The 13,084-nt window shown below is 40.6% G+C and overlaps 1 protein-coding gene across 1 annotated transcript in view; it reads right to left on the minus strand.

Moving 5' to 3' along the window:
* Positions 1-7,770: 7,770 nt before the first annotated feature.
* Positions 7,771-13,084, minus strand: part of ADGRA1 (adhesion G protein-coupled receptor A1) — a 469,964-nt gene continuing 464,650 nt past the window's right edge. The window contains exon 19 of the mRNA XM_073353951.1: positions 7,771-9,335. Coding sequence (XP_073210052.1) covers positions 8,114-9,335 — 1,222 coding nt within the window. The 3' untranslated portion in view covers positions 7,771-8,113. The remainder of the gene's footprint in view (positions 9,336-13,084) is intronic.

Here is a 13,084-nt window from a genome sequence, read left to right on the forward strand (position 1 = left end):
CCCAAAAAAGACAGTGTGCTGAGCAGTGGAGAGTTGCACACTGCGATGCCTACCCATGGTGCACTATACTGTACATCGACACAAGCACTTTTGATAAGTACACGCAGCACTGATGCAAGGAGCCAAGTATTCATGTGCACAAGTGATATACTAACTGCAGCAGCTTTATGCCAATGTAACTTGTGGCAGCCAAAATGTAGATATGGCCTGAGTGGGGAAAAGATATGAAAAGTAGATTTACTATCAGAATTCAGGAGGCAGCAAGTTCATTTACATGACATTTTATCCCTCCAGGCAACTCCATAACCTACTGCTGCAGAGCTGGGGGTTTTGTGTTTTGCCATCTGCAGCAAGGCATCTTTTCTGCGGAATAGCGGGATCATCTAGCTTCCCTGGTCTGTGAATCTCAGAAGACTCTCGATGGATTTTGGCTCGAATGGGCCCTAAAAGACTAGAAAAGCTACTTCCGTAGTAAAGAAAAAAACCAATCAGATCTAATCTCAGTTCCACAGTGCTCACTACCTCCATCTAAAACCACCTCAGACATTTCACCTTCAACAAAGTGTGTATCTCAAAGAGCTGCTTTGCAGAGGGTTTTTTTTTCTCTACTCAAAAAAAAAAATGAAGTGCACTGAAATAGCATCTCTACTTTACATAGCTATTAGGGCTGATTCTCTGCTCAAGGATAAAGTGCTCTGGGGAGATTTCATAGGAGTGACCTAAGGAAGGGAGGGGAGAATTAAAAGGAGACAAAATGCATGCAAAATACTTGGGACTAAAACCTAAAGTTCCTCTTTTTATTTCTGCCTGTTGAGCAAAAAAGGTATGAGCCACATCACCCCGACACATTGAGGTGCCTTCAGAAGAATGACAGGGGACCAGGAATATTTGTGAGCCTGAATTTGATAAGTTCAAAGGGGAAGCACGAGAAGCCCCCGACAGCACGACTCAGCCATGCCTCTGCCTGTGCTTCTACAGCTACACTGCTATTTGTACCCGTGCTAGCTCTAATTGAGTTACCACAAATACGTGCACACGAGCAAGGGCATCGCACACCCCTAGACATGGCCAAAGAGGAATCCAGTCCCACCTATCTGCTCATAGCAAAAACAGCTGAAGGCCAATAATATGAGCTAATTCTTGATTAAAGAGACAAGGTGGGTGAGAATATCTTTTACTGGAGCAATGTAAACAATAAAAGATATCACCTACCTTGTCTCTCTAATGTCCTGGGACTGACAACTACAACTACGCTTAATTCCCACTGACAGAATTGGAATATCACAATTTACCTGGACAATTGAACAGTGGGTGCAGTTTAAAATGTCAAAATTTTGTGAGCAGTAAGATATTACCAGTACTAGTGGTATTCCTGTTCCACACAAAGGGAATACCTGCTCAAACTAGGCAGGAAAGGGTTATTCTGTTACACATTGTTGCCTAAATATTTTAGCTCTGCACTGTGATGTAATCCTATCAATACAAAGGCCAGCACTGTTCAGTCAGTGCTGAAGTCAGCACTGTGCCTGAGTGGGCGATGAAGCCTAGCTTCTTTCCTAAAGGGATTTTTTAGTGTCTACATCAGGAACAAAGCAGCTGGGTGCAGTCTCCTAGCCAGAGCAGCATATGGGGGAACATGAGAGAGAGAAAACAGAAATAAATAGATACACAAAATCCCAGTCTCCACTCCTCAGGCTTCATATCCTTGTCTCCTTGCCTAGCCAGTCTTAGTCTCTCCCTCCAGGTCACTGTCCAAGTCCCACTTTTCCCCCTCCCAGTCTTTGACTCTCCCCAGACTCACTCCCAGGTCAGTCTTTGCTCAGCCAGTCCCAGGTCCCCACTCCCAGCTCCCCATCACATCTCTCTTTCCCCTCCCTGAGCACTGGATCCCAGTTCTAGTGTCCTCCCGGCATTCATTATCCAATCTCAGTCTCTCTCCAATGCTGGCTCTTTGCTCCACTGTCCTTTCTCCCTTTTTCCTTGTACCAGGCTCTTTGGCCAGCCAGTGCCGGTTCTCCCTCAGCACTCCAGCTCTTTGTCAGAGTTGTTGTTCCCTCCCCACAGCCCCTGACTACTTCCTAGTCCCAATCTCCTTTTCCCAGTTCCTCAGACTCTCCCCTTTTCCCAGTTCCTCAGCTGATCTCAGTGTTCCCCACCTCAGCTAACTCGCTCCCAATCTCCACTCCATTTCCCTCACCAACTCCCAGTCTCCTTGCCCAACCAATCCCAGCCTCCCCTCACCATGTTGGCCCCTATTGCCAGTATCCTTGCCCAATAAATCCAGCCTCCACACCACCAACCACCGGCTTCCAGTTCCTGCCGCTACTCCCTTCCAGTCTCAGTCTCCTTTCCCAGCCAGTGACAGTCACAGTTTCTCCCTCTCCAGTCCTAATCTCACCAGATTCCTTGTCACACTCTACTCCTTTCCCTCCCTCTAGTTCAGCCTTTGTCCACTCTGAATTTGAATAGGACAACTTCCTCTTGTATGCTGCATAGGTGCTAGCAAGGGGGTCATTGAGAGCACAAAAAAGACAGGCTCCCTGCTCTCAGCTCTGGTACCTGGCCCCATCCCAGGCCAGAGCAGCTGGAGGAACCATTACATGGAAAGTGCTCCTGAGCACCCATAGCCCTGGGCTGGAGCATGCTCAGTCACTGTGTGGGGATGACACATATGCAGTGCTTGAAGCTGTGAGAGGCTGTAGTGTGCTCAGTGAGAATGGAATCTTTGGAGAATTTAGTTGCTAAAATTAAAGGTGTTGAAAATGTGTGACCTGCTATTTTTCAAACACTTGACCAAATTTGGGCAGATTCATGTGGATGGTAATTGGTAAAAGCCATTTCCTTGACACAAAGGCCATCCTCCTGCCAAATTTCAACTCTTTGCTCCAGAGCAAGGGCGAAGCAGAGCTGTTCAAACAAAAGATCACCAGAATTGTTTACCATGGGCAAAAAAACAATATATTTTTCCCTAGCCTTATTTGTGGTAATGGCTGAGTGGTTTTTGGATGAAATTTTCCAAATAAATTCAGGCTGAGGCAGACCATGGAAAACTTCAGCCAAAATGGTTAATGTGGCAAAGTTACAAGCAACTGAAAATGGGGTCTTGTAACAGGAAGTGTAAGGCAAACTTAATAAATAGTGCTGCCAGCTCCACCTATCATAGGATAAAAGATGGGTAATGAATGAGGGCATTGTGCTAGGAATGAGTATAATTCACAAACCTGAGATTACCATCTTCTCTTTTTCTCCCAGAGTAGCCCCCAAGGTTATTTCTTCCTTTTTCCAGCTGCATCCTTCAGGTATTGCTTAATCTTACTCAGGAGGTAAGTGGATGGAGCCACGGATATGCTGAGCCAGATGACTTGTCTTCTATCTGCCAGACAGCCAGACAATGTACTGAAGGAGTGGAGGAGGAGCTACAATGGTTATAATGACCTGCCAATGAAAGAAGTCGGTTTTCTGCCTACCCAGAGCCCAAGAGTCTTAGGTGATAGATACCACAGTGACAGGTACCGTTAGAAATACATCAAAACAACCCCCCAAAACAGATAGTAGCTGGAAGCATAGCCCCTACGGCTTGGCAGGGGGCATGCATTTAAAACAAACCTCTCTCTCTGACTTGACATGCTGCATAGCCTTAAGGCATGAAATTTATCAGGGAGGGTGGACCGCTTTAGAAATTGCAGAAGCTTGAAGACCAAATCCTGACCTTTCCCATTAGGCAGCAGTAAAAGCTGCTTTAGCACTTCTATTTCATTTATGCTGTCTGCTTGGACCAGACCAATCCTGAGGACATTCAGGTTGTGTGGGAAGGTGGGGGTGAATTTACTCACTTTCACCTGGAGGTGCAGTAATTTCTGCAGAGAAGATATAGAGCAAGGAGAGAAGAGGGGACCAAAATGTATCTCTACATTTTACACACACACACACACACACACACACACACATTTATACCTTGGTAAGAGTGCAGCTGGCTTTGAAGAATCATGGGGGATTATGCCCTTCTCCATCTTCCAATCTCCAAGGTGCAGTGATTCTTCTCTATAATGCACACCAACATGCTCCTGATGACATCTCATTCTGGAACTTTTGAGTGGGCCTGGCTTTTTCTGTCAAAAAAACCCCTTCTGTCTTCAAAATCTGCTTAGATTTATCCAGAATCCCCCACTGATTCTTTGAAGGAAGGAACATGCTGCACTGTGGAGCTAAAGAAGCACTGAGCACTAACAGGACCGCCATGACAACATCCTCAAGTGTTCAGGGAGCACAGCATTATCGACTCCATCCCAGGGCACAGATCAAAGGGTGCCAACCATTGAGCAGCTTTGTGGCTGAACCTCAGGGGGTATTTCCCTCATGATATACTCATGCTTCTCTGGCCACATGGCTCTACTAGACTATTTAGCTCCATCTGGGCTCTGGATGCTCCTGGACCAGGATTTGTTCCTGAGTCTCGAAGTGAAAGTTGCTTAGACTCAATGGTGAGAATGACTATGTGAACACCTGGGAACCGCACCTGGGAACATGCCCCAGGCACAATTTTCAAACATTCATAATTTATTTCCATATTGAATTTCTTTACATGAGGTTAAGCAGGAATTCCTCATGCAAAACTGCATGTGTGCCATGATCCAAGTCTTAAAAGAAAGCCACTTTGAGGTGCCCAAAACTGAACTAATTAAAACTGGAAGCTGTGTACATACACATAGTTAAGAATACATCCATCATAAGAAATTGGAGTAATAAATTTGATCCCTAATTACCTTTATTTAACGTTCAGTATAAATGTGAATTACTAAACCTCAAGTGATCTGTCTGGCAGAGAATTTTTTAAAAGTTTATGCTTTCTTGGATTATATCATCATGGGAGTTACATGGGAAACAGTAATTGCCACACTGGATTTGACCCATGATCCATCTAGTCCAGTATTCTATCTCCAACAGTTAAGAGTAAGACAGAACTTTAATTTTAACCCCCTGTTGTCAATTGCCTGTATCATTCTCAGAAAATTACCTTTGGGGCTGAAATTTCTCATGCTTTGTCTCAGGCCAGGAAGTGATCTATAAAAATCTGTTCTGCCACTTTTGTGTTATTCATGCACAACTAAAACTAATGTTAGTATTCAGGTGGGTTACATGTGCATGTCCAGGAGGGAATTTGTTAGTACAATATATCTGCTATACTGTATGTATTTCACTGACTTTATTTTTATGTCATAAGAAATCAGGTAAAGTCAATGATTCACTGACTCTAAATGACAAAAAAACCAACAACAATTAAATGATCCCATTTATCTTGGAAAAAAAAAGTCAAAAGCACAGAAAGAATTTTGGTCAAATCTGATGTTATAAAACATGTTGTAATTTATTTAATATCATGTTCTCCTACTCTGTAGTTATATATTTCTGAAAAAATAATATGCAAACAGATTATTGCATAACACATCTTTTCCAAATTAGCCCCAAAATATTTACTAAATTAATATTTTAACACAATAAGAAAGGTGTTTTCATATTTAATGTTAATTTTCCAGAGAGTTTTATCACATAAGATATTCTGTGGAAAGCAGCACCTATTTTACTTCTTTGTAAGCCATTATGAAGATCATACACAAGCCTCTCAGACAAAACAACACGAGTGACAGAAACGCAAGCTGAATAAAGAACTTCACTGGGTGTGTTCTAGCAAAGTGAATATTTCACCTGGCCATGTATGTGGGATATTTTGCATAATGATCTATAGACCCTCTAGGATTCATCTATTACAGCATAGATATATACTGCTGAGATACAGAGAAGTGGTATTTAGCATTATGTCTATGCTTGGTTAGGGCTCACTGTCTATGTGAAATGAGAATAAAATAATATTAAAATGAAAATAATTATTAAACAGAAAATATTGCATTATGCAAACAATGAAAATACTGTATTTTAGTTTTGAGACAGTTCAAGCACATACAGCATATACATAATAAAGCATAGGTTTTTTTTTTAATTCCCCCCATCACTTAAAGAAGCAGTCATGAAAAGGTTGTATACTGGTTTAAAACTCAACAACCAACTAGTGCATTCTTCCTGCTCTTTTAAAGACACACATAATAGGAAATGGATACATTACACTGCTGTAGTTTACAATATATATTTCAAATTTACAAAAATACAGAAAAACAAGATTTCTTGCACTCAGATACTGAGCATTAACCCTTTGAGTACTAATTCCCACCTGCAACACTGCAGAACACATTTGTCTGACTTATGCACTTTTATAACATTGCAACAATTATAATTGTCACCTATATGTACACTGTTAGGAAATGTTTTCCTATATAATTTAAAAAAAAAAGAGTAGGGACTAATAAACTGCAGCTAACAGACAAATGATGGGTTGAGGCATGTTAGTATTTCTGCAAAATATACATTGTAAATTGATGCTCCATCAAGGGGCTGTTATTATTTGTTCTGTGCTCTATAGCAATGTATCAGTTACCCAAGCCTGTGTTAGGATATGACAGACTTGTTCATATGGCCATACAACATTGTGCTTTGTCTTTTTATTTATGAAACCACTTCTCTCCTTTCATTGCAGACATTTTTCTTCCAGCTATATGTTTTTATTCACATTATATAACTCATTCTTACTTTGCAGCCTTCTTATTTTAAAAAGGAGTTTCATTTCACATAAGGATAATTATAATTCAGATCTGTCCTGTGAGTTGACGCTTTGTGTACAGACATTCATGGACAAAGAATTTCTTGCCAAAAGCCTTGTTAACAGAGAATGTTAGTGACCCTAAAATGCCCTATGGTTGAGCGGAATTAATGAACACAAGTAACTGCTTTTGAAGGTCAAATTTGCATTAAAGGATAAAGACAATCTGAAATTTGCTGGGAGGGAAAGTGGCTTTCACATAAGATGTGAAATTAATAAATTAGTATCTGGAAAGTTATGTTTCTGGAAAATGATTAAACGTTCACTTTCCTGACAACTCTGGACTACATTGTTCATATGATTAAATAGACAATATAGTATATACAGTCTCTCTGAAGTAGAGTAAGCTATTTTTAAGAAAATGACAGTAGTCCTCAAAGAGTTAATGATAAAACTGCTCTACCTAAACAGATTTTGAAAGGTTACTGTGAAACAGCTTACAGATTTGTTCAAAAGGCATACTTTACAAAGAAGTGTAAAACTTGTTGAGACAATTGCTATTACACTGCACAGCGTCACATACAATGAGTAGTGCATGCTCTGTAAAGACATTAGAGTGGACCCTTATCAAAGCTATCATATAACCTTATACAAAGGATTGTGCCACTTAAACTAGTGCTTTAGTGATTTTTTGTAGATTCATAATGCTCTAGATTAAATACCAACAGGGTTTCCACAGCCTTTTACAATACTTGTTTTTACATATGTAACACTAGAACACAGCAAATGGTATATCCTGACATATGTCATGCAAAACACAACCAATACAGCACCATAGGTGTAACAGACATTACCTAGTACTTCTCTCCAACAAGAAAAGAGGCATAACAGAGACTGTACATTACATGATTTTACAGGCCATATGCTACAGAAGATCTTTAGAGGCAGTATCACTTTGTAGGGCTAAAAAGCTGTATCAATAATTTATTAAAATCCTGCTCCTCATTTCTATTATTGTAACTTCTGATTAAAATCCATGGCACAGTAATAATATTTTGCTACAAAAATAAATAAGTAAAAGATGCGGATATGTATATAAAAGAGTCTGAAGTTACCTTAGAATTAAAAAAAAAAAAACCCAAATAATGAATTAAAAGTGATGTATTTCTAAAGAAATACAGTTCTTTGTTACAAAAGGATATTGCCTCTTATATTCAGTTTTCTAGACTTCAGTTTCAAATTCTCTCCCAGAACAATTTTCTAACATTCTTTTAAAAATAACTTCACTTTTAAAACACTGCCACTACTTCTCTCTTTTAGTCGCTCATTCAGAAAACAGAAATAAAGGTGTAAAACCTGTACAATTTGTTGATGTGCTACACAAATGTAATCTTATTCAGTTTAGAATAAAAACAAAACTGAAGATGATCTGAGTTGAAAAAAGACAATATAGTGGCCCATGAACTACACAGTAGTTTCATTCTTCCAAGGACCAGTTTTGATATTTCCTGTACTATCTGAACTGTATATCATGGCTTCATGCACATTTCCCTTGAGAATTCCATTGTGATTAGTTGTATTAAATGGCAATGATTGTGTCCGCGGATGCATCTCAAAATGAGCTGTATGGTGCACAGTGTCACTTTCTGGGATTTTAGCACAACTGTATATTACAGTACTTGCATCGCTACTTTCAGGCTGGTTGATAGTAGGATATGCATCACTTTTCGCACAGCAAGCCCGTCTGTGCCCTGACTGACTATCATGCGTGCTGTGTGGACTGTCTGTATGTGAACTGTGGATGCTACCATCAATGCTCGAAGGAATGTGATAGGCATATTCTCTTTCTCCTGCAGATCTATGTCGACTGAAGTAACGTGGTTTAGTTCTGCTTTTCAGACATCTGTGAATGTGCATGTTGGGCCTGAAAGTTCCCTCGTTATGCACATGTATATGAGCTTCATCATCCAAAAGTTGATCACAGTGCATTTTTGCACAACATGGTGTAACTGGTGAAAGGCAGTTAACATGGTTTTGAACAGCTTGTAGATTAGTAAGCTTGCAGTGATTAGCAGGTGGATGATTAAAAACAGCTGATTTGTTAGGACATGGTGACTCTTGAAGACAAGGTGCATGAACCTGCGTGTCCCCATTGACATTAACCTTTGGGCGGACATTAACTTGTACAGAATATGTGCTTCTTCTAGATGTGCAACAGGACCACCAGCAATGCCATACATCGTCTCGCTTTGCACAGTGATGGATGAGGATGAAAAGCCCTAAGGTCACACAAAATGCTCCATAGAGGCAGCTAAATATCATATCCAAGAAATGTCCTTGAGATACAGCAAGCGCTCCAAAGGTCCAAGTGGCAGTAAACAAGAACAAAGTGAATGCCGCAGCTCGAAGCTGAGCCTTAAACGAGTGCTCGTTTTCCAACAAAGAAGAAGAAATCATGGAGCACGTTGTCTGGGAAACTGACCCAGTGTCCGTAATATGACTACGGCCCACTTCAGTACTTGCCAACCTCTGCTGATCTTCTGTCCTTTCTCTTAATTCATACTTGCGTTCTGGATGACGCTTCAATTGCACGTATGTGCAGAGAAAGTAAACACAGGTGACTAGCACAATGAATGCTACTGGTCCATAAAATGCACCAAGGCTAGGTTCCCAAGCCATCCAACAACTGCAAACAAACAAACAAAAAAGTGAAAGTCAAATTAATTTTTAAACCCAAATTTGACATAATGGACAATAACTTCTCATATGTACAATACATTGGTTTTCCCTTAACAGCATGATATCCCCTTGATGTGTATGGAGAGCTCCCATTAATGTCAAGGAAACTATTAAATGTTAGCAATGGGAGGGAGAGAATATGATAATTAAGGTTCATTATTCTGAGTCATCACCCTCAGTCCCATTAAACACATATTTAGACTGAGATAGTTTGGACTGAGGCTGTAGAGCAGACTCATTAATTGCTCTCTAAGTGGTCTCGGTGCCACTGCAGGGGACAGAACATCACACCCAGGAGGTGTGTGTGTTACACTAAGACTCTCGGCCTCACCTTGCTTTCTGACCTCCAGTCTCCAAAAGCAGTCTGACTGACCCTGACTCTGTCCTCCTGATTCCCACCTGGTAACTGCCTCTGATATCCAGTCTCTGACTCCAGCCTGCCTCTGACTCTTACGTATTGATCCCAGCTCTAGCAATTATTCTGATTCCTGCTCACTGACTACCACTTTGTGGCTGTCCTTGACTTGCGGACACCAGCTCAGTTGTGACCAAAAGGCCAGACCACTTATGCCCCCGGTCCTTTACACTGGGGTCATGAGGCAGCAGGAGTTACTTCAACCCTAGTGCTGTAGTCATTCAAGTAGTGTGGAGAAAAGATAACAAGACGGTGTTCCTTTTCTATTTATTTCAAACAAAACAGCAACACATGCTAGCTGCGGGTTGTTGGGGAAAGGAAGAAGTCCCTTTCTGTTGCCCAATATGATTGCTATTTGGGATAACCTTCTCTCCCAGATGACACTCTTCTATTTCTCTTTGACTGAGTCCCATTTCTGAAACAAGAATTCTCTTAAACCTGCACCAACTCTTTTACAGTCTCTCCTGAGGCCCATTGACATTTAAACAAGGGAGGAGCCCACCATGAGCAAATGATCACTTCCACAGAAATGCAGATGTTGAGATGGATGAGTGGTATAAGCAAGAAAGACCATATGTGGAATATGTTTGTTAGAGACAAGCTCAAAGTAACAGTCTAATGGAAAAATGAGGGCATGCAGGCTTAGAGGGTTTGGTCATGTAAACCACAGTCCTGACAACTACATAGGTAAGAGAGTCCAGCAGATCAAGATTGAAGGAAAAAGCCAGAGAGGCTGACCCAAGAAAAAGTGGTGGGATGTTATAAAAGAAGACATTATTATGTGGTATGATAGGGGATACGGCATTAAACAGAGCACTTTGGAAGGAGAGGATTCAGAGTGGACCCAATTTGATGCAAGGAAGAAGAACAAGAAGGGCCCACTCTCCTGCTGGGAGGTAGACAAGGTTCATTGCCTTCCCAAAGTCATTCTCCAGAGTTCACTATCTACATATGGCATTCAGAGTGATAGGTAACTTAGGCCACGTCTACACTACCCGCCGGATCGGCGGGTAACCATCAATCTATCGGGGATCGATTTATCGCGTCTAGTGAAGATGTGATAAATCGATACCCGATCGCTCTGCCGTTGACTCCGGAACTCTACCACAGCGAGAGGTGGAAGCAGAGTCAATGGGAGAGCGGCAGCCGTCGATCCTGCACCGCAAGGACGCAAAGTAAGTGATTCTAAGTCGATCTAAGATACGTCGACTTCAGCTACGCTATTCTCGTAGCTGAAGTTGCGTACCTTAGATCAATCCCCCGCCCCAGCGTAGGCCAGGCCTTAGACTATTTGACGTGGGCTCCATAACACAGAAAATCTTATGCATGTCAACAATGGGCCCTTAGGGAAAGGAAAGTGGCATGGAAGAGGCATGATACTTTATTTACAGTATTAGAGTACTTATTCACAGTCCACTAATAAAAAATTAGAGTATTAGAAGTACTTATTCACAGTCCACTAATAAAAAATAGGGTTAGTCATTTATAACCAGAGGTGTATATGATTCTTTACAAGGAGAACAGAAGTCCCCAATTTTGGATGTGGTCCATCTAATACAATGGTTCTGAAACTTTTCCATGCCAGGACTCCCTCTCACCACACTCTCATGTAGCCAGAATCCCCTCGACCATTTTGTAATATGAGTGGTCATACTCTCTGGGTTCAGAACCCCCGCATCTAACAAAATTCAGCCTTGGTGTGTTTTGGTCAGCTTTAGTAGCATTTACATTTGATTATTACATTTACATTTTTGATTCTGGACTCTGATCTTTAAGAAATGCACACAAGTTATTTTTTATTTCATAAGCACAAGAGGGTTTAAGGTATTATGCCCTTCTGGCAAAAGACCAAGGTGATTTTACTCCCAGGGTCATAAGAAAACAGGTTAACTCCTACTTTTCATTTGATAAGTGTGAAGCACTGATATATGTGCATACATTAAATAAACTCCAATGTTGCACATTTGATGCAAAGTGAAAACCAGAATATTCCCCAGTAGAACATTGTCTCAGGATGTTGTTGGTTCACGTGGAATCTCATCAGGATCACTTCAAAAATCAGTTCCTCAGTTCCATAAAAAACATGTTGAAGTTACTGCATCTACATTTTGATGTGTTAATATTATTAAAAATGAATCAGGCATATAACCCACTGTGCTGCTGTTCAATTTGTATCTTTCCTAGACAATTTTATAACCATCCTTCACCTGCTTTCCGTTTTCTGTACAGATTGTGATATCTGGTATTGATTGTCTATGATTAAAGTGATTAAAGTAGTACAACCTCTCTAATTGTGCCAAAATAAAAAATGTCTCACAGATTTATGAAGATAAATAATCAAGTCTTTAATATATTGTTGATTATAAATTATTGTCTAATTGTACATGTTTGAATAAATATGTTTTGAATATATGACAGGCATGGTCTGAGTAGGTACCAGTCTAAGCAGATCAAGTTGCCTAGTTTAGTAGTTGTCTACTAATTTACTGTCAGGTTTTACAATTTCATTCTCTCTGAAAATGATTTTGAAAGGTCAAATATTTAATTATTATATCTTTCACTTTGTTTCCAGACAACTCTATTTCTACTCATTCCATGGCTGCTTTGAGATGTGTCAAGATGCATTTTCAAAGCACCGTAGCATTAATTGAAACTGAATCCCTTCCAAGAATCCGTATACCTGTATTGACAGAATGGACTGAAAGTTCCATTAAAGCACTGATCACTGGCATGATGAATCATCTCTGTGCAATCAGTGTCAATTGTTATTCTAAACCACTTCCTGTTCAGCTCTTCTGGAAAAAGCCTGTTGGTGGCCTCCTTTGGCACTCCCCACCCCCAGGCAACAAGAGCAAATAATGTAGCTAAGGTGCCTGAAGCACCAACACGTAACAGCTGTACAGCCACCTTGGTCAGACTGGGTACTAGAAGGTTGGTTCATAACTGCAAGACAATATTGCTGGGATGTTTCTGGGTTGCTGAAAACCCAAGAATGTTTTTTTAAGGGAAAAAATATAATTTTTAAAAAAAAATTTTTATTGAAATTACATTAACAATTTCTTCACTTACGAAGAATAGTCTCTCTCTCCTTTTAAGGTTGGCAGCTAAAAGTGTCAATAGCGCCCCTTAAAAAATACTATGCATTAGGTATTTTGTAGCAGTCATAATGAAACTAAGCAAAATGTGGAGGGACAACATCTGGGCACCAAATACGTGCATGCAAGTGGGGGTTTCTGGTCAGCTCAGTGAAGTGTGGTACTTATTCCTCTTATACCAGCTGG

The sequence above is a fragment of the Lepidochelys kempii genome, chromosome 7 (assembly GCF_965140285.1).
Source record: "Lepidochelys kempii isolate rLepKem1 chromosome 7, rLepKem1.hap1, whole genome shotgun sequence".
In the NCBI taxonomy this organism is placed as follows: domain Eukaryota; kingdom Metazoa; phylum Chordata; order Testudines; family Cheloniidae; genus Lepidochelys; species Lepidochelys kempii.